General features: G+C 41.7%; 1 protein-coding gene across 1 annotated transcript; it reads right to left on the reverse strand.

The window, feature by feature from the left end:
* Positions 1–10,626: 10,626 nt before the first annotated feature.
* Positions 10,627–14,839, reverse strand: LOC146713015 (uncharacterized). The gene has a single exon (XM_085437302.1). The coding sequence runs from the start codon at positions 14,837–14,839 to the stop codon at positions 13,691–13,693; it is 1,149 nt and encodes a 382-aa protein (XP_085293428.1). The 3' UTR covers positions 10,627–13,690.
* Between the last annotated feature and the right edge of the window lie 8,351 nt (positions 14,840–23,190).

A 23,190-nucleotide genomic window follows, 5' to 3' on the forward strand; every position in this document is an offset into this window, starting at 1 on the left:
TCCCTGCATAAATAGATGGACATTATACAAATTGGTTAACAAGGGGGATTGGACCATTTTGGTCAATGTCAGGAAAAGAAGGATTACATAGTTTTGCTATGTCACATTTGTCTCTTAGCAAAAATATGTAATTTGCATAGATTCGCTAAGAGACACCTATGGTTTGGAAAACTAAGTTTTTTTTTTCCAATATCTCCAAGTCAGCTCCTATTTTAACAGTAACATAAAAACTACAGAAGAACATAGTAGAGGCCTAGTCCCTCTTATAATAGAGGCTTATAAAGGTAAAGGTAAAGGTAAAGGTGATGATGAGATGATGATGAGATAGCCATTATTTGTCAGTTGCAGGTCTTTTGCCCACAACCGAGATGACAGACCTTGCCGACCGTACATACAATACAAACATCACATTGGGGAGACAGGTCAGGCCAGGTAGCTAGAGGTAAGATTAAAAATAAATTGATAGCTAAACTTATAAAATATTTAAATATGTAAGAAAAATTGAAAAGAAATCAGATGAAAACTACTAGTTCGGGTTATTGGAATTGGAATTCACATGGAGGGAATTCACATGGAAAAATTTTATTAGTTTTTTTTTATAACCCCCAAAATAAAATACAAACAAAAAGGTCAACCGAGAGATGGATACTGCTGGAGAAACTGTGGGGAAACTATGGCAGATCACCTTCATATATATTGGAAATGTGGATTTATAATTTGGAAAAACTATAAAACTTTCAATGAAAATAAAGTCTAAAAAAAGCCAGATAAACAGCGTGGAGGACAGACCAAGCACCCCACTCTATGGCTGTATCCCAATTCAGGGTTGTAGCCTGAAGGCCACCAATGGGCCCTTCACTTTCCCGGATTTGAAGGATGGGTCAGGTGTATCATTCGCAGCCCAGTATATCCCAGAATTCATAGAGCAGCAGTGGCTTTGGCTAATTTTTTCACAAAAAAAACCAAACAAGCAGATGGCTGAAGCGTGGTTGCTGAAAAGTAAACTTTTAAAACTAAGTATTGAATGTTATACCACTTATTTATGTGCAAATGTTAAATAACAAAGAAGATTAAAACATTACTGTTGGCCACACGCTGGCAAAGGTATGTGACATTAGTGATGTTTGTACTTTGTGCATTAACTTGGTTTTAAAGCTTTGACTTTAAAATATACGCCGTTCAATAGTCGACCTTAATATTAGAGTGAATGTGATGATTTTATGGATAATTAAAGTCAGATATATATCCACAAACACATTAAGCTGAAAGTCAGTGAATGCTGCTCGGTTTGCAGTCCTGAATATCACGGCACAAGCAGGATTCACTGCACTGTTAATGTTAGCTATGTTATATTGCTGCCTCTGTTCGGTGGTGTCGAGCCAAACAAACTTCAACGTATGTTTGAACGAGCTGACGGTTCACTTGTTAAGCTGAAAGAAAGATGCTTTCAGCTTAACAGTGGTCACGCATGTGTCCACTGTACCATCTGGGAGCTCTTCTTGTTTAGCACTCTGTGGTGGAAAATTTCTTTTCTCATGTAATAATCACATATTTAACCATATCACATTAGTTATAGTAATATCGCTTTCTCAGAGCACTCCTGTAACTAGTTCACATGCATGTGGAATGTTAACACAATGAGGCCATTGTAATGGGAAACGTTAAACAGATAGCGAGACTCCTGCTTATCAGGGATGTAAATCCTTAGGTGAGGGCCACTCAGAAAACAAGGTCATAATTCTCTCTGTGAGGGAGGAGGTATAGCCCCGTGAGAGAAGCCAACATGTGTGTTTGTGGAATGTTCTTTGTCTGTGTGTCTTTATATAAGATGTAAGGTTACTTGTAACGCGTTACTGTAATCTGATTACTTTTTTCAAGTAACGAGTAAAGTAAGGGATTACTATTGCAAAAACGGTAATTAGATTACCGTTACTTTCCCGTAGGAACGCTGCGTTACTTTTTTACCAATGAGATGTGGCCATGCAGTCACATGACCAGTTTGAAACTGTGGCGGGCAGAGCGGCCCAAGCGTTTCAAAGTAGCGGACACACGGAAAGAAGAAACATGAAAACATGGCGGAGTCTACGCTAGAGCTGAAGAGGATGAACAACCTTGGCCTCACATACAAAGAATGTTTCACTTAAAAGCAGTACAAAAGAACAGCTATGTCTTCAGTGTCGGTCTCTTCAGTGAGAGCCAAAACGAACCTTTTCTTTTTTTCAGCGTGAAACAACTCAACTCGCGTAACCTGAGGAAACAGTAAGTTTTCTCTAAATATCTTTTTAGCTGTGGTTAGCTGGATGTCAGTCTTATGTTACAGCAGCAGTGTTGAGCTAGAGCTGCGAGTCACATTTTTGGCGCTACGTTGTAGTGAGATAAGTTTGTGGGTGTTTTGTGCAGCTTCGGCTGTCCTTTTAAGCCTATAAGCTAACAGCTTGCCTGGTTAATGACGCTAGAGTTCCACGCACATGCAAACAGCACGTCTCTACTGCTTTAACTGTTAAAACAGAAGGCAATACTGCGGCTGACAGGGTTTATTATGTGAAATAGCAGCTTGTTTAGTTTAAACAGTCTGCAACAGCCAACAACCCTGCGTCAGTGTGGAGGGGCCTGCAGGAAATCACCAGCTACAGACGCCCCCCACCCACTATTGAAGCAAACAAAGACCTGGCCAACGAGTTAAACACTTTCTATTGCAGGTTTGAGACGGACAGACTCCCACACCCCACCCTCCCCTCCCCAGGGACATTGCTTCAGACATTGACCCCCAACACACATTCCACCTCTCCCCCCTTCACCTTGCCCCTCCCCAATCAAGACTCAACGACCACCCCCACCCACCCCAATCCAGACTCAACGACCTCCACCACACCTCTCACCCCCCTTTCCTCCTCCCTGAAACTCAGAATACACACTCAGGATGTGAGCCGATTATTCCAGAAACAAAAGCCCAGGAAAGCCCCCGGACCAGACGGCGTCTTACCCTCCTGCCTCAAAACCTGTGCTGAACAGCTGGGTCCCATCTTTACTCGCATCTTCAACAGATCCCTGGAGCTGTGTGAAGTTCCCTCCTGTTCAAACGCTCCACCATCATCCCTGTTCCCAAGAAACCCACCATCACAGGACTGAATGACTACAGACCTGTCGCCTTGACGTCTGTGGTCATGAAATCCTTTGAACGACTGGTGTTAGCCCATCTGAAAGACATTACAGGCCACCAGCTGGACCCTCTGCAGTTTGCCTACTGGGCAAACAGGTCGGTGGATGATGCAGTGAACATGGGGCTGCATTACATGTTGCAACGCCTTGACCGCCCGGGAACTTATGCCAGGGTCCTGTTTGTGGCCTTTAGTTTGGCTTTTAACACCATTGTGCCTGAACTTCTTTCCTCCAAACTCTCCCAGCTCAGCGTGTCACCAGCTACCTGTCAGTGGATCACCAGCTTCCTGACAGACAGAAAGCAACAAGTGAGGCTGGGGGAGATCACCTCTGAAACCCGGTCCCTCAGTATTGGTGCCCCTCAAGGATGTGTCCTCTCACCACTACTGTTCTCCCTCTACACTAACGACTGCACCTCCAAGAACTCGGCTGTCAAACTCCTAAAGTTTGCAGATGACACCACTGTCATTGGCCTCATTCAAGATGGTGATGAGTCTGCATACCGGCAGGAAGTTGAGCGGCTGGTACTCTGGTGCAGTCAGCACAATCTGGAGCTGAACACTCTTAAGACTGTAGAGATGACAGTGGACTTCAGGAGGCATCCCTCAACTCTGCTCCCCCTCACCATATCAGACAGCCCTGTGTCAACTGTGAAGACCTTCAAGTTCCTGGGTACAACCATCTCCCAGGACCTGAAGTGGGAGACCAACATCAACTCCATCCTCAAAAAGACCCAGCAGAGGATGTACTTCCTGAGACATCTGGGGAAGTACAGTCTTCCACAGGAGCTGCTGATCCAGTTCTACACTGCGGTCATTGAGTCTGTCCTGTGCTCCTCCATCACAGTCTGGTATGGAGCAGCCACTAAACAGGACAGGAGCAGACTGCAGCAGACTGTACAGGCAGCAGAAAGGATCATCGGCACCCCCCTGCCCTCCATCCACGATCTGTACCTCTCAAGAACCAGGAAACGGGCAGGGAAAATCATCACAGACCCCTCACACCCTGCACACAGACTTTTTGATCTGCTGCCCTCTGGCAGACGGTACAGAAGCCTGCAGACCAGGACCACCCGACACAGGAACAGTTTCTTTCCCCTCGCCATCTCCCTTCTTAACAGTTGACCTGTCACACTGCTCCCACTGCCAGACCGCAACTGCACCTTATGTACATTTTGTAGTATTCATTCCACCTCATTGATTTCTGTATTTTATGTTGTTACGAGTTCAAAATTGGGGATGGAAACAAGAGAAACACCACAATAACAACTCTGGTCCGGTCGGGTTGAGTCAAACGATGATTTTAATGAACACACGCGTGGGAGATGGACACTGATGCAGACAGCCTCAAAATCTCAAAATGGTGGAGCATTGCTCAAACTTTTATAGCCCCTGGTGCCTCCACCTTATCATAAAAGCCTAAACATTCACATTCTTTCTCTCACACAGCGCCTAAGCTACGACCTTGGCTCCCTGCTTATCTGCTCCTGCTGAGATGGGGCAGAAAACTCCAGCATATTCTGTTCTCTTCTAATCAGACAAATAAGACAGTAACTCTCTGTGCACAGTATTTCTTATAACTCAGCAGTATAATGCATCATAAAGCAATGTCATTCATTCACAACAAGTCAGCAGTTTAATGTAATGCAAATCAGTTTAACTAATGCAATAGTTATCAGCTTCTTCTAATTCAGGAGGAAAATGCAAACGAAACTACATAATAATTCACAATCTTTAATTCGGGGTATAACATGGCATAAAATAACACTACAATCCAACAATGTATATAAGTTTAGGTTCGTTATTTATAGTTGGTTTTCACAGCTTTGTGTATGTATGTGTAATGTGTATATATAGACACGTACGTGTGTGTGTGTGTGTGTGTGTGTGTGTGTGTGTGTGTGTGAGAGAGAGAGATTTACATTGCTGTGCTTGAGAGCCACCATCTTCTACCGGAACCAAATTCCCTGTATGTGTCTGCACATATACTTGGCCAATAAACACGAATCTGATTCTGATTCTGATTCTGCATTAAGCTGGGCAAACACTGTGCGATTTATTTTCAGTCGCGTTATTCAGCTCCTGCTCAATCTGTACAATTAAATCTCAGGGGTTAGAAGTTCATAGGTCACGATGCAGGGTCTCACACTACACGGCCTGATGTTCTGATGCAACCTGAGTGCTCAAACTGTGCGTCCATAACATGAAGGTTATCATACAAAATCTGTCTCTCGCTCTCCCTCTTTGTGTCTTTCACTCACTTACACAGACACCACCACCGTCAACTTTGCTAAATTACTAATGTAAAACATTGACCAGGCAGCTGTAATTGAGCAGCAATGTCCATCCAACTCTTTTCATGGTTGTTGTAGTCGTGATAATTTTGTGAGGCCACATTGAAAGGCCTCAGATACGGAAGCGTAGAGTTACCACCCAGGCAAAAGAAAAATAGAGCTATATCACGTTATAACATGAAAAGTATATTATTATTGTTCTAACAATATACCTTTCACGTTTGAACAATATAATATCACGTTATTACAATATACATAATTATCACATTCGTACAATATAAATATTATATTGCACAAACATGAAAAGCATATTGTCAGAACAATAAACTTTTAAGGTTATAACGTGATATGGTTCTATTTTTCTTTTGCCCCGGTGGCAGCTCTACGCTTATGTACTCAGATGGGCTTGCCTCATCCTACAAGTTATGCCTCCATCTCTTGTGTCCAGATCACACGCTGCACTGCCGTGCTGCTCCACCTTTTCTCTTTCATTTCTGTGTTTGTGCGTGCGCAGTGTGAGAGGCTGCGTTGAGAGGCGGCAGGATTTCAAACATGTTTGATTATCATGCAACCATACGATTGATGATTGGGAGCTGGTCGTGAGGTGTTAACTGCTTTTCGTTACCCCATGTATACTACATGATGCACACACGATTAAGGCAAAACATGGGCCGATCCCCAAAACGGTTGCGCGACTGAAAAATTGGCTCAAAATGGGCCACAAATCGCACAGTGTTACGGCCCTAGCAGGGCCTCCTCCTGAAGGTGCCTGTGTGGGCGTGTCCCACCACCTCTTCTGCCTGAGGTGCCACCTTTCCCTGTAACACAGCTGACTCACATCAGTAATTAAAAGTATTTAAGCCCAGGGAAAGGTGAGCTCTGGGCCAGAGTGCCATTTTGTGTGGTGTTTGCAGCTAGTGAGCTGTGTGTGTTTTGTGGTGATTGCAGCTAGTGAGCTGTGTTTGTGGTTTCCAGCTAGTGAGCTGCGCTTTCCTTTTGACTTTGCTTTATTGACCAACGCCTGAGTTTTGTTTGTTTTTCTTAAATGGTGATAGCGGCTTGTCCGTCTTTTTTAGTTGAGCTACTTTAATAAAACTCTTTGATTTAACCCTTTTGCCTCCTTGACTCCTTTTTCTAACCCGGTCACTTTTTGTTACTCTCCCCTCACCGCCTAGACCCCTCAGGGGAACGTAACAAGTGGGGGCTCGTCCGGGATCGTTGAAAAGGGAGTTTAGAGTTGGAATTGGTTTTTGATTATCTTGGGGTTTTTTTTCGCCTTTAGAGGTTCAACTTCCCAGTTTAGTTAGGTGAGTGTCCAGCTGAGCTTCGTTTTAAGTTCTTCCTTCGGGCACTCTTTTGTTATTTTGCCTTTTTTATTTTCGGAGTAATCCTGGGCGGGGATTAGTTCCCTGTTGGGGGTAGGCAATTCAGGGCTCCGGTCGCTGAAGTTCTGCCTTTCAAGTTGCCTCGAGCCCAGCACGCTCCAGAAGATAGGTAGGTAAAGTTTGTTGTGCTTAGGAACTGGGTAGGTTGTATTTGTTAATGTGTGTGTAGCAAAAGGTAAGTTGGTCAAGAAGAGTAAGTTGTTCGGTTACCATTAATTGTTGGCTAGCCTGTGAGAACTGGCACAGGTGTGTGTGGTGGTTTTCTTCAGGCTGAAATGGCGTTCCAGTTGAATCAGCTGGAGCTGACGAGCACTGGGCCTACATCTGTTGGTGAACAGGTGTCTAGAAGCTTGTTTGTGGGCAATAACATCCACCTGGTTCCCGTTTTCTGTGAATCCAGTGTTGAGAGCTTCTTCAGTGTATTTGAAAGCATAGCAACTGCATTACAGTGGCCTGAAGACGTGTGGGGGGTGATGTTGCTGTGTAAATTCACAGGTAAGGCTCAGGAAGTTTGCTCTGGTCTGTCTATGCAGGACAGCCTAGTTTATGAAAAGATTAAAAGTGCTGTCCTCCAAGCCTATGAACTTGTGCCTGAGGCCTATAGGCAGAACTTTCGAGGTTTGGAGTTGGCACAGGGTCAGTGCTACCTTGACTTTGCTCGGGAGAAGGCAAAGCTTTTTGGTAGGTGGTGCTCTGCAAGCCAGGTTAAAAGTTTGGGGTCGTTACGTGAGCTCATGCTTGTGGAGGATTTTAAAAACTCTGTTCCTGAGTGTATTGCTCTTTATTTAAGTGAACAGAGGGTTTCCACTTTACAGCAGGCTGCCATACTGGCAGATGAGTTTACCCTAACTCATAAAACAAATGCTGTAGAATGTGACATCCCTTCTCACTACAATACATCTTGGAGAGCTAGGAGGGAGCCAGCTAACGAGGCTGAAAAAGTGGTGGTTTCAAGTTCCAAAGCAAAACTGTGTTTCTTCTGCCACAAGCCTGGCCATGTGGTTGCTGATTGTGTGAAACTGGCACTTAAGCGGAAAGCGTATCGAAAGGGAAGAAGGCCTGATTTGAAAACAGTCACTCATGGTTCTCAAACTAACAAGGTTGTCAGGCCCAGCAAAGGACCACACTTGGGGCATAGTTGTTTAAGGGGCTCCTGTGGTCAGTGTAAGGGATCAATTAACTCTGAGCGGCCGCTGGTTGACAATTTCCCAGGTCCCCAAAATGACCTGCAGGGGGACAGGCTGTGTATAAAACCACCAGTAAGACCCGCAACCCTGGCTAACAAACATGCCTGTACCGGTGACTTGAGGAATCGTCTGCAAAGTGTTGCAGAAAGGTCTTCTGACTGCCTGTGTTCTCCACATGTGATGGCTCAAAAAAGCCCTAGCCATCACATGAGACATTGTTTTGAGGGTCTGGGGCCACCTTCAGTAAGTATTTTGAACCCATTGAGATGGGGTTGGCAGCTTCCGCTGACAATGCCTAACCGTTGCTATGGGGTTTGGTAGGTGGAAAACCTGCAATTTGGTGATGCAATGGTTACGGACTTGATTAATCATTTTGGTTATCGAGATAATTTGACAAACCACGGGTTTGTATTTATGGGAGGGGGTGTTACGGCCCTAGCAGGGCCTCCTCCTGAAGGTGCCTGTGTGGGCGTGTCCCACCACCTCTTCTGCCTGAGGTGCCACCTTTCCCTGTAACACAGCTGACTCACATCAGTAATTAAAAGTATTTAAGCCCAGGGAAAGGTGAGCTCTGGGCCAGAGTGCCATTTTGTGTGGTGTTTGCAGCTAGTGAGCTGTGTGTGTTTTGTGGTGATTGCAGCTAGTGAGCTGTGTTTGTGGTTTCCAGCTAGTGAGCTGCGCTTTCCTTTTGACTTTGCTTTATTGACCAACGCCTGAGTTTTGTTTGTTTTTCTTAAATGGTGATAGCGGCTTGTCCGTCTTTTTTAGTTGAGCTACTTTAATAAAACTCTTTGATTTAACCCTTTTGCCTCCTTGACTCCTTTTTCTAACCCGGTCACTTTTTGTTACTCTCCCCTCACCGCCTAGACCCCTCAGGGGAACGTAACACACAGTGTATGCCCAGCTTTTGGAGGCTAGCTCCAAACAAATATCCGCAGCTTGGCAGTGTATACAGCACTATAATGACCAGACCTAATTCTTTTGAAAACCATACATCTTTCCACGGGTCTCAACCTCATCAGACATCACCTAGACAGAGAGCTGGATGAGGCCAGCACAAATGGCAGCCTAACCGACTAAGATGATGGATCCATGGGGTCAGGAAAGCCAGAAGCAGGGGAGCTGGAGAGGTACCTTTCATGTCCATTCACTGCAGGTGTGGATCTATTGCATGGCATTCCTCACATCAAGAAGCTGTTGATCAAAATCAATGCAGCTCTTCCTGCATCTGGAGCTTGTGAAGGACTTCTTAGTCATGCAGGATTCCTGTTCACTGCTAAACAGTTACAGCTTCACAGAAAGAACCTTGAGAGCAAACTGCTGCTGAAGCTTAACCATCATCTCACTGAGTGAAGAAATGGCACATTTTTGCTAAATATGCAGAAATAAATGCACACCCATACAATTTATGGTAAACTGAGCTGCCTTGTATTAACATATGTTGAAGATGCCTCGTTCTGTTTTCTCTGAGGCTGCTGTGCCATTTGGAGCAGAAATGAATATAAAGTTTACAGCATATCTTGTCACTGGAAATTGTTTGCACTGTTTATATATTTATATTATTTACTGTAGGTATTGGTGAAAAAAGCTTTATGTTGTGAAAAACTGAAATCTGGAAATTAGAGTTGTTGTGCCTTATTTTGTTGATGTTTTTACATATTTCTTTTGAAAATACTATACTTTGTATATTTATTTATTTTTGTTTTTCTGATAGCATTTATTTAAAAAATAAATCGGACATTTTAAACAGTTACTGGCTACTTGAGTAGTCTTTTCACCAAGTACTTTTTTACTCTTACTTGAGTAACTTTTTTGACGACTACTTTTAACTTTTACTTGAGTAATAATATTTTAAAGTAATGCTACTCTTACTCAAGTACAATTTTTGGGTACTCGACCCACCTCTGGTTGCAGGTTATTGTTAAATTTTCCACAACTACTCGTAATAACACAAACACTAAATCCTCCTTCTCTTGTGCTGTTGTGTAGCAGTGTATACACCTGAGACTGTCACCTGTCTGTCTGTCCTGCACTCTCTCTATTTATCTTTCTCTCTGATTGTGTAATAAAAGTATGAACATGTATTTATAAGTTACACTTGTGTTTGAATCCTGAAGCTTATGACACATTTGATTTCCATTTTTGACAACTGCAAGTGTCCAGAGTGAGGACAGACTGAGGGACCCACTGCTATACATCATCTGTGAGGCTTTGCACCCCTGATGATCCACCAGGACAAACTCAGCAGTGTGTGAGGAAGAGGAGGTGGAAGAGCCAGCAGCAGCTGACAGATGGAGAGAATAGACAGACTGTTCCCTGTTTGTGAAGGACTGCTAGAAAAGTTTAACATAACTAATCGCCTGTCCTGAATCAGTCTTATTAGGTAATGTTCACAGTAAGTTATCTTTCTTGTAGAATTGTGCTCCAAATAAAGAACTTTGTGTTGACAAGATTGTTAGTTAATCATTTACAAATCAATATTTGAAATAATCAGTCAAGAACAAGCCAAGTCTCCTCCTGTGATAAACCTCCACATGTACCACTGAAAACAGTTTATGTACTTTGAATCTGAAATCATGGGTCAAACTACTTGTTGTGAGACCATTTCTTTATTTTTCACACCAAACTATTTAATAAAAAAACAAAACAACCTTTACACAGAGTTAAGCAAACATAACTAATGCTTTAACATTATCAGGATTTCATAATACAAACTTCAAATCAATAGGAAAACAGCTGCAGAACACATGGATCAAAATGAATTCATTAAAAAAAAACAAAAAAACATATGGACTTCATGTAGACTTCAAGCATACAGTAAATACACCAAAGTAACAGGAGGAGCCAAAAATAGGGGTTTATTAAAATTTTTGAACTTTTAACATTTCTTCGCTGCCAATGTGCTCTTTGCGTAATTGAATCAAGGTTACACTGACTCACTGACTCCATCTTCTGATACAAACTGGTATTACATGGACCTACAGGCCAAAACCAGTTAGCGGGAGTTTATTTTATTCTGGACATAAAGTCACAGCACAGTGTTGTTTCAAAGCTGGTGGACAGATTTAGTTCATTTTGGAAGTTTTACGAGCAACTGCTGTGTAATTATTTGCAGTTTTGGGAAAAAATGATTTAAGAGAAGATTTTACCACAGCAAAAGATTAAATATGAATGAAGGATTGAAATTTAACTGAGATAACACATAAAATGAATACATTAAAAAAAGAAGTTAAATTTAGGAAAAACTAAGAAAGCTGAAATAAAAGAAATTGATATACATATCTGATATGATACCAAACTGATAGATTAAAAGTTTGGTAGAAAAAAAGACATTCCTATAACTTTAATAATACAGTAACAAATACAACTACTAAACACTACTGTGTCCTAAGGGAACAAAGATTAAAATGTAACAGGGATAACATTTTAGAGAATTAAAATCCCTCAAAGGAAAAAACATAAACTTGATATAAACATATATCTCATGTATATCACATGCACATATCTTTCTTTCTACATAGCACTTTAATTCTTATTGTCTGCACTGAAGCACCGCAGCAATTTCCTAATGTTGTAAACCTCAACATCTGGCAATAAACCCATTCTGATTCTGATTCTGATTCTGAAATATCTATTAGGGGTGCAATGATACTCGTATCGACATTGAACCGTTCGATAAAGTGCTTTCAGTTCGGTACGCATATGTATTGAACAATACAAAATTTTTAATTTATTTTATCAACTTTTCTTCTGACGATGCTGTCTGTGCTGAGAGCTCAGTGGATCTGTGTTCGACTACTCCGCCTAGGCTGCACTGTCGAGCGCAGATCCACTGAGCGCAGCGCAAGCTAGCAAGACAGAAGCTAAGCTCGTTGCAACTTGGCAAATTGAACCTCCCCCACCCTCATTCAGATCTGGCCTTTGGAACTATTTTGGTCTTCATGTGAATATGACCCTGAAGGTAAGCTGTCATGGACAAAAGTAAAACAATATGTCGAATGTGCCACGCAATGCTCAATTACATGGGTGGGAACTACTGCGTTAGTGCAGTTTGCTCGTTAACGTGTTGATGCCGCCCAGCTGAAGCACGGGGCGATCTGCTTTGCCGTGTTGGGGCGTTAACGTCATTTCAGATTAACGCTGACAGCACTAGTGGGTACACAACGAATATTACTGCACATTTACACCGACATCATCCTAGTGCAAAGACAAGTGGAAGCACACAAAAACAAGCACGCATGCTACAAACTTTACCCGAGTCATTTAGACAGCCGTTAGCACATGATTCTTCTTATGGGGACCTGATATGTTTAATATGTTGCTGAGAAAATAGCCCAGAAGAAGCGTATAGTATAGCTTTTATTTCGGAAAGAGCCATTTCTCTGTAATAAACTCTCTTTTCCAAAGATGAGTTATTTCTCGATCTGATTTATTTATTTTTTTATTACTTTGTTGTTTCAGCAACATTAAATTTACAAACTGTACTTTTGAGTTTAAATATATATTTACAATTTTAATAAATGACAAATTAAAAAAGCACAAACATTTTTTTGTATTGAAAAAATATCGAACCGTGACACCAAAGTATCGAACCGAATCAAACTGTGAATTTTGTGTATCGTTGCACCCCTAATGTCTATACATGCAGCTTCCTAAATGTAACATTCAGGATTATTCACTGCAGGTCCAGAAATCAGAGCTACCTCATCAGATCCAAGTGTGACATCAGCTGACACTCTTTACAGGAGATTCCATCTGAACCCTGTGGAGCCTGATCTCAAGGTTTTTAAGTCTGACCCTGAAACCAGAAGAGGATCTTTCTCTCTCTTCAGATTCATTGTGATCCAGTGATTTCAGTCCTGCATGATCAGGCTGATGTTTGCACAGAGCAGATAATGAAGTGAATGTTTTTGCACATTGGTAACAGTGAAACAGTTTATTTACAGCTTGGGATCGTTTGTGTTCGGAGTATGAACTGAGATTCCTGAAACTCTTGTCACACTGGTCACAGCTTAAGTTCACTTCCATGTGTGTACGTTCATGTTTGTTACGATGACCTGATTGTGAGAAGCTTTTGTCAGTGTCTGCACTTGTATGGTGTCTCTCCTGTGTGGATTCCCTTATGCTTGTTCTTTAAGCTCTCGTGCAGTGGTGAAGGATGACTCACACTGGTCACAGTGCTTTTTGACCCCACTGTGGAAGAGTTCATGGATTTTAATGTACTTGGTGTTTGGAAGCCTCTCCCACATTCTTTGCAGTAGTTCATTTTGTCTCCAGTGTGTCTACGTTGATGTGGTTTTAGGTCCCGTTGATGATTGGAAGTTTTTCCACAAAGGTCACAGAGAAACTCTTTCCCACCACAGAGGTGGGAAAGAAAACAGTTTCCACTTCTAAACAAAGACATTGTAAGTCAGAGAATTCCTTCAACAATTTTATCCTGAACGTTGCCGGGAATAAAAAGCATCTCTGCCAACGTCCAATTACATTTTACTGTTTACATTATAACACTCAGCTTACTGGGCAAAAATTATTCTTCAATTTTCCAAACAGTTCATTCAGTATAACTCCAGAAGTTTACTGATCAGATTTGTTCCAAACACTCAGGTTACAATTACAATTACAAGATAAAAACTAAATACATCCTCACGGTAACTGCACTTGTAGAGTTAGTTTCTGGTGTGGATCTGTTGGTGGCTTTTCAGGTGATGTGGAGATTTAAAAGTCTTCTCACACAGGTCACATTTATAAGGTCTCTCCTCGGTGTGACTAAACATGTGTCGTCGTAACTGTGCATCGGTTGCAAACAGTTTCCCACACTGATCACAGCAGGAAACATCATTTCCAGTGTGAATCCGTAGGTGAATATTTCGGTAGTGCTTGTCAATGAAAGTTTTTTCACAAAAGTCACAGCTGTAAGGTTTAACTCCACTGTGGATGAGTCTATGTTTTTTTAAGTTTTGAGACACGTTAAAAGACTTTCCACACAAGTCACAGCTGTAAGGTTTAACTCCACTGTGGATGCGTTGGTGTATTTTTAAGTTTTGAGCCTTGGTAAAGCACTTTCCACAGAAGTCACAGCTGTAAGGTTTAACTCCACTGTGGATGAATTGGTGTGCTTTTAAGCCTCCAGCCTGGGTAAAAGACTTTCCACACAACTCACAGCTGTAAGGTTTAAATCCACTGTGGGTGACTTGGTGTATTTGTAAGCCTCCAGCCTTCGTAAAAGACTTTCCACACAAATCACAGTTGTAAGGTTTAAATCCACTGTGGATGAGTTGGTGTGTTTTTAAACTTCCAGCCTGGGTAAAAGACTTTCCACACAAATCACAGCTGTAAGGTTTAACTCCACTGTGTATGAGTTGGTGTGTTTTTAAGCCTCCAGCCTGGGTAAATGAATTTCCACACAAATCACAGCTGTACGCTTTCACTCCACTGTGTATGAGTTGGTGTGTTTTTAAGCTTTGAACCTGGGTAAAAGAATTTCCACACAAATCACAGCTGTACGCTTTCACTCCACTGTGGATGACTTGGTGCTTTTTTAAGCTTTCAGCCAGGGTAAAAGACTTTCCACACAAGTCACAGCTGTAAGGTTTAACTCCACTGTGGATGAGTTGGTGTGTTTTTAGGCTTTGAGCCCGGGTAAAATTCTTCCCACACTCATCACAGCTGTATGTTTTCTCTCCCTTTCTTCTGTGAGGTTTGTCGGCCTCCTGAGAGCGCTGACTTCTTGCTCCATGTTGGTCCTGCAGTGACAGAGATACAAACAGAGGCAGTGAGTGAAATGCAGTCGTGGAACAAACTGAAACTCCCTCCATTAGTGGAGTCAAACATCTCAAAAAACACTTCGTAGGTGTGTTACCATCGCCTTCTGGTGATATTATTACATAACAATGATGCGCTACAATCAGAGTTGTAATTAAAATTACATATTGAAGAAATACTGATCAGTGGAGAAAATATTTTACTCATAAAAATTGTGAGTTTAACTGATGATATGGTTTCAATGTGTGTAGATAGAATATAGTCTTTGTATTTTCTTGTAACTTCTGGGGTTTTCGATTTTGAATATCGATTATGTACATATGGATGAGCCAAGGGTGGAAAAGATAAAGCTGCTGTTAAGAGCTTTTTAAAAAATAACCAGCTGTGCACACAGCTTCAAAAAGTGTAACTGTGATATTTTTCTCACCTTTTGTGTTGAAGACATTGTTTCCTCTGTAGTGGCTGAGCTGAGTCCAAATGGCTGAAATTTTCCTCTGTTGCTCCACCAGACTCTTCTCCTGTTACTCAGCTAGGACACAAAACGTATATATCAGGGCTCTAGACTAACTTTTTTATTATTAGGAATTAATAGGCAAGTTGTATTTTTGAGAAATAATTTTATTATTGAACAACAACCATGTTCTCAATGAACCCAAAAAACTCATTAATATCAAAGCTGAATGTTTTTTAAGCAGTTTTTAGTTTGCTTTTAGTTTTAGCTATTTTAGGGGGATATCTGTGTGTGCAGGTGACTATTACTGTGCATAATTCAAGTCAAGTCAAGTCAAGTCAACTTTAATTGTCAATTCTGCCACATGTACAGGACATACAGAGAATAGAAATTGCGTTACTCTCAAACCCTAGTGATTAGAAAAATGCAAATAAAATAATTAAAAAGTAAAGTTTAAATAAATACAATACAATTTTACGTTTAACAAAAAAAGCTATGCAATATACAATATACAATATACAATATTCAAGTAAGGAGGCATAGTGGTGCAAAATAGGCAAATAGTGCAAATGGAGATTTAGTAGTATATGGTAAGAGATAGTGTAACAACAGAGTCTTATGAGGTAATGGCAGTCCAATGCTCCACAAAGTGACTGGAGCAGGCCAGTGAGTGCGTCAGAGAGTGAGTGTGTGTGTGTGACAGAGTTCAGTGAGACCGTGGTGGAGAAGAGGGGAGAGGGGGGCAGAATCGGGAGGGAGTTAAGCTTCCTGACAGCCTGATGGATGAAGCTGTCCTTCAGTCTGCTGGTCCTGGCCTGGAGACTCCGCAGTCTCCTCCCTGACGGCAGCAGCTTGAAGAAGCTTTGCATTGGGTGCGTGGGATCAGCCGCTATGCAAAGGGCTTTTTTAGTGAGACGGGTGCTGTAAATGTCCTGGAGGGAGGGGAGAGAGACACCAATGATCCTCTCTGCAGCCCTCACTATGCGTTGGAGGGTTCTATGACAGGACGCATTGCAGGCTCCAAACCACACAGTGATGCAGCTCGACAGGATGCTCTCGATGGTGCCTCTGTAGAAAGTGTACATGATGGGGGCTGGTGCTCCTGCTCTTCTTAGTTTGCGGAGAAAGAAGAGACGCTGCTGTGATTTCTTGGCCAGTGCTGTGGTGTTGTTCGTTAGTTATTAGGCAACTTAACAAAAAACAAATATATACCCATTTTAATTATTTATTTTTACCAGTGACACCAATATAACATCTCCACATTCACAAATATACATTTCTGACATTCAAAAACAAAACAAAAACAAATCAGCGACCAATATAGCCACCTTTCTTTGCAATGACACTCAAAAGCCTGCCATCCATGGATTCTGTCAGTGTTTTGATCTGTTCACCATCAACATTGCGTGCAGCAGCAACCACAGCCTCCCAGACACTGTTCAGAGAGGTGTACTGTTTTCCCTCCTTGTAAATCTCACATTTGATGATGGACCACAGGTTCTCAATGGGGTTCAGATCAGGTGAACAAGGAGGCCATGTCATTAGTTTTTCTTCTTTTATACCCTTTCTTGCCAGCCACGCTGTGGAGTACTTGGACGCGTGTGATGGAGCATTGTCCTGCATGAAAATCATGTTTTTCTTGAAGGATGCAGACTTCTTCCTGTACCACTGCTTGAAGAAGGTGTCTTCCAGAAACTGGCAGTAGGACTGGGAGTTGAGCTTGACTCCATCCTCAACCCGAAAAGGCCCCACAAGCTCATCTTTGATGATACTAGGCCAAACCAGTACTCCACCTCCACCTTGCTGTAGTCTGAGTCGGACTGGAGCTCTCTGCCCTTTACCAATCCAGCCACGGGCCCATCCATCTGGCCCATCAAGACTCACTCTCATTTCATCAGTCCATAAAACCTTAGAAAAATCAGTCTTGAGATATTTCTTGGCCCAGTCTTGATGTTTCAGCTTGTGTGTCTTGTTCAGTGGTGGTCGTCTTTCAGCCTTTCTTACCTTGGTCATGTCTCTGAGTATTGCACACCTTGTGCTTTTGGGCACTCCAGTGATGTTGCAGCTCTGAAATATGGCCAAACTGGTGGCAAGTGGCATCTTGGCAGCTGCACGCTTGACTTTTCTCAGTTCATGGGCAGTTATTTTGCGCCTTGGTTTTTCCACACACTTCTTGTGACCCTGTTGACTATTTTGAATGAAACGCTTGATTGTTCGATGATCACGCTTCAGAAGCTTTGCAATTTTGAGACTGCTGCATCCCTCTGCAAGATATCTCACTATTTTTGACTTTTCTGAGCCTGTCAAGTCCTTCTTTTGACCCATTTTGCCAAAGGAAAGGACGTTGCCTAATAATTATGCACACCTGATATAGGGTGTTAATGTCATTAGACCACACCCCTTCTCACTACAGAGATGCACATCACCTAATATGCTTAATTGGTAGTAGGCTTTCGAGCCTATACAGCTTGGAGTAAGACAACATGCATGAAGAGGATGATGTGGACAAAATACTCATTTGCCTAATAATTCTGCACTCCCTGTAATGTGTTTTCTGTATACACTGTGCTTTTTCAGCATTCAAAGATTGATGGCACCGTGTCAGAGCACTGGCTATGAATTTCAGACGGATCAGGCCTTAACTTAACAAAAGGTTATCAATAATTCTTTTAATCTTTTCTTATTAACCAGAGCTACATCCACTTCTGTCAGGCCTAGGCTACTCACTAGGGCTGGGTATCATCACTGATTTCTACAATCCATTCGATTCCGGTTCTCAAAGTCCTGATTCGATTCAACTTAGCCTCAGACAGTCAGAAATATTATAATTCTGATCATTTATCAGTACTGACACATGTGAGACTTCATCAGAATTGTGAACATCACAGCAGATGCCTTTGTGTGAAAGTAACTGAGAACAAAACACAGAAAAACATGAAGGAGACTGGCCTGACTTTTTATAGCAGATAACCTTAAAAACATTCTGCAATCTTATGAATAATTTTAAAAAGTTTAAATTTGTTCAGTATTGAACAGCAGAAAAATTAGGCTTTCTTGTCCGAGGTCATTTAAGTGAAAAAAAGTAAAGAAAAAGACTGGCTGACAGCGCTGTAAACAACGGTAGACTGGTGGGTGATAAGCGAATGAATAATGCAGAAAACAGAGATTTGAGACGGGAAACTGTTCTTGAAGTACAGAGAGAGAGAGCGATCTGTGCATGAAGTGTGATTTTTACCGTGGTGGAAAAAAAGAGGCAAAACTCATGACAACATTGATCATATGTCAAGCGCAGTTTGCTGCTTCTTTTGCTGCTGGCTTGGTGAATTTTGGTTGGAGAGAGACAAAACCTGCAGCTCAGAATCTGTGTGCAATCCGTGTACCTCATTTGCGGTGTGGTGGTTGTTGAAATAGTTCTGTGAGCTTTAACCTGAGAATCTGGTGTTTCTGGTAAAACACAGTTATATTTAAAAGTCAATTCAGGATTTAATGAATCGATATCACTTTATTCAAACTACTCACCTGCACTTTCAACTGGACCACGGCCAATCAGAGAGGTTCTGCCCCTGACTATCTCTGATTGGTTTATGCCACAATAGGGGAATAATGTGTGTCTGTTGTTGACCACACGGAGAGTTGCAGAGATTTTTTTTTTATTTTTATTGTTTTTACCCGAACAGTTGGTCGCACCGGTGTAACCAAATATTTTTTTTAGTTGCACCACAAAGAAATTTGGTCACACTCTAGAGCCCTGTATATATATGTATTTTATCCCTGACAAAAAGAAGCAGAGCAGATAAACTACACTCCTCAGTGACAACAATACCTGAAGCTTCAAGGTGAAACCTCAGTACCAACTACAAAAAGAAAGTCATCAGGTGTATTCAAGAACTTGAAAGGGAAGAAGCCACTGACTGCCCTGCACATCACCGCCTTTACCCAGGGAATGCTACGCCCTGTATATATGGACTTCCATAGTTCCACAAAGGAGTCCCGCTCAGACTCATTGGTAGCAATATAAACTCAGCCACCTACAACATTTCCAAGCACCTCATTACCATCCTAATGAGGTTTTTTAAAAAAACATTTCAAAAATCACTTTGTTAATGTGGAATTCAAAAATGACTTTACAAATGCAGAATTTATCCTACAATTCATTATCTAAGCACAAAATTCTGTTTTTGGAAGTGTGTGGCTATTGTATTCCTGCCTTTTAGGGGGAGCAAAAATCAGATAGGAAGTGGCACACATCATGAGGGGGTACCTGTTAACAACACACAGTGTGGTTGGCTGGGTCAACTTGCATGAATTTAGTTGTGCCTGACTAAGATAGAGATTTTCTTTTTTAGATGTTTCTGAATCAAGAAAGTGTAGAAAACAGTTTTGTTTGGGTAAAAAAAAGGGGGGGGGGGGTAATTAAAATTACATACATGAGCACAAAACGTATTAATCCTACTAACACATACACACACATGCAATGAAGCTCATGAAGACCAGATGATTTTAAGCATGTTTTTCTAAATTTAATCATCTTGCTCGGTTCACTTAGTGCAGGGGTCTCAAACTCAAATGAGCCATGGTCCACTTCTAGCTTAATTGGAGGGCCACTTTAGTGTCCAAGTAGTACAACAAACAAACAAACACGAAAACACCCACAAAATGTACAACCCATTCCTAAAATGTAGTGTTTTGTTTGTTTTATTTAATTCCAAATATTGTGTAACAAGAAAATTGCAAACATGAGCACAATTTTTTTCTCACTCTTAACTATCTGAAGCCTTTAAGTTTCATTTGTCATATGCAAGTTAGCACAGGAACTTGAAAGGGAAGAAGCCACTGACTCACAGGGTAGGGCTGGGCGATATGGCCTAAAATTCAAATCGCGATATAATTTGAAGCATGTGCGGTAACGATATATATCACGATATATTCTTTTCTTCTTTATAACGTATTTTCCACACTTTAAGGCACACTTAAAATCCTTTAATTTTCTCAAAAATCGAGAGTGTGCCTTATGTATGAATTCTTGTTGTGCTTACTGACCTCGAACCGATTTTGGCTGCAGAAATCTGTTAAAAATGTTTTAGTACAACTTTGGTAAGCCCCACTGCTTGATGGATTGTCAGAGCATTATGGCTGCCGTAGTGAGGAGCTTCGCAGAGTAATCTGGGTCCAAAACTCCGTCCAATTTAGGTCCCAAAGTCAAACGAACACTAAGAGTTAAAAACAGTCTAAATTATTTCATCTTTAATTAAATCATCAGCGTTGCTGCTTTATCGAGTGTAACATCTCTGAATCCATGAAAACAAAATTTATTAAATTTAACGGAGTTAGAAGTTAACAGGAAGTTAGCTCGCTAGTTTCCACCTAAACATGACATACCATGTTCTGACTGAGAGATTTTTGTAACTAATTAAAACGTACAGCTCTGCTATCACTTCCAACATAAATGAAGACAGAAAACTAAACAGCAGTGGCGTATGTAGGGTTACTGAAGTTGGACTACCTGGTATATAATGTGCTACGTGATTGCTAGCGACACAGCTATGTTAGCATAACATTAGCACAGTGAAGCTGGAGGATGAACGCCAACTTTTTTTTCACTCGATAAAAGTTAACGTGACGGATTCTGGTGGTTAGGGACAAATGATATCACATAGCAGGATGCTGTACACGGGCCAAACTGCAGTCAGGAGAACAACTGAGATTATTCATCCGCAATATGAGGTTAGTTATTAATATACTGCAACAACATGGGAATAGAACAGCTGTGAGAGAATTCAACATTAATGAATCAATGTTATGGAAGTGGAGGAAGTGCAGTTTTTGGCTTTCCCCATATTTCAAAAGTGCTACGACTGTTGCCCGGCATAATTTGCAGACGATAATGGTTGTAGCTGCTGCGATGCTTTCGACCAAAACAAGCTCAGCTTGATGCCATCATCAACATGCGCTATCGCGATATAGTCAAAATCTCTATCGTTGGCCAAATTTATCGTTTCTATCGTATATATCACCCACCCCTAGCACAGGGTCAACATTGTAATGAAATGTATTTGGCGAGCAGATGACAGTCACTCAGCAGTGCAGTACAGTAATTTCATTGAACTACCAAATAAACAACTCTTTCTGGCCAGACATGCGGCAGCACTTTTGCTACAATTTTGTTTGTATTTAACAAAATAAAACTGCAGGGATAAGCGTACACATTAGTTTTCAACTGTAAGTGAAAACTGTTTTCTTTCCAAAAAAATCTCTCAATGAACTAACACAGCCAATCCCTCAACATGTTTGCACTCTCTTGTTACCTCGGCCAGGTCTGCGGCTCCTAACTGTGGTAAGGAGATCTCGGGCTAATACGTTTGGTTCCGTGTCGGGCTCGTAGCCGGGAACTAACTTTATTGTCTGGGGCTGTGTTCCAATTATTAAGAGACTGCACGCTTGAAGCACGCATTTTCAGCCCTATTAATTCACAGTGACACGACGACGGCTGTCCCAATCTGAGGTGTATACCAAATGCGTACTCAAAATGAACCGTCGATTTTCCCCAAATATCAATATCGTGGTCCGGCGCACGCTTTGTGGTCCCATGCTTCCCGCAAATCATAGCGTGGCGGTGGGTGTGGATAATTTTGCCGCAAAATAGAGATTGAAAATGTGACGTCATTCAGGGGTAAAACCGCAAAGGATTCTGGGAATGAGTGGCAAGCGGTACTAGCGCAAGGAGGCTTTCACATGAAAACAGTCACACAGCGATAAAAATAAACACCAAAAATGGTAAGAAGCTGTTGTATTATTAACTGCAATAGCCGGTCGCATGACAGACACGAGAAGCCGACAAGTAAAGAGATCGGTTGTTATCGGATTACGTCGTGGAAGAGAAATTGTTTAAGCCATGTTTCCGAAGTAACAAAGAGCTGACGGATGGCCTTGATTGCAGACCAAATATAACGTTTCAGAACACTCCAGCTCACATGTTAGTCTGCTCCAAGCATTTCCACAAAGGTAAGTCTTCTGTTGTAGTTATTACGTAATTTATAATAACATAATTGTTGATGTAGGTTACAAATAAGTCTTATATTGATTTGAATTGAATTTGTTGCATTCTGCTGCTTTATGGGCTAATGTTTGTTGTGTTTTGTAGGAAAACCAGCCTACAAAATGCAGGAATGCGACCCAGGCTGGACACCCTCTATCAACCTGGGTCATACAGAGTTTAAAGCTGCTACCACAGCAAGATTTGATCAGTTAAGAGCAGTGTTGGGAATAACGCGTTATTAAGTAACGCGTTACAGTAACTACATTATTATTGTGGTAACGAGCACGGTAACTAGTTATTATGCCAAAATCAGGAACGCGTTAGTCGCTACTGGGATTTAGATAGGGTCGTTACTCGTTACTTTGTGTGGTGGCTATCGCGGAGCTTCCACAGATTCAGTAACATTAGCAAGTGGTGTAGGCCAGCAGGTGGATGAAGGAAAAGGGAGGCAAGAGGAGAGACCCGAAGCAGCCGCCGGTCCGAGTGTGAACTGAACTTCAGGTAAGAAGTTATGGCCTGCAGTCTCTCTGGGTCAGATATAAACCAAGTTTAGGTGGAGTTTATTTTCGTTGTGCTGACTTTTTCCGTACTGCGTGCTAGCTAGCATGACGGAGTTTCTATACAGCTGGGTGGGTGCTATGAAGTTAATGATGTTGCACTTTATTTTGTTCATAAGTTATTAGAGTTGCCAACCGTCCCATCTGGTATTCAGAGAAAATATTACGCGTTTCTTATTGAGGTGAAAAGGAACAGTTTGTCCTGTAATTCAGCTACAAAGACAAAGGCACAAAGCTGGAGTTATTCTGTGTCTTTGCTGCACAGCTGCCTCTCCTCTCATTCTCCCCCCTCCCTCTCCCGTTTCTACTTCAATCATGAAAACTGATCAGTGATCAGCTGATCGGCTCTCTTGTTTGTTT

This window comes from Copadichromis virginalis, linkage group LG3 (genome assembly GCF_057382275.1).
Source record: "Copadichromis virginalis isolate Kocher_CV1m ecotype Utaka linkage group LG3, C_Virginalis_male_GT1.1, whole genome shotgun sequence".
Lineage (NCBI taxonomy): Eukaryota > Metazoa > Chordata > Actinopteri > Cichliformes > Cichlidae > Copadichromis > Copadichromis virginalis.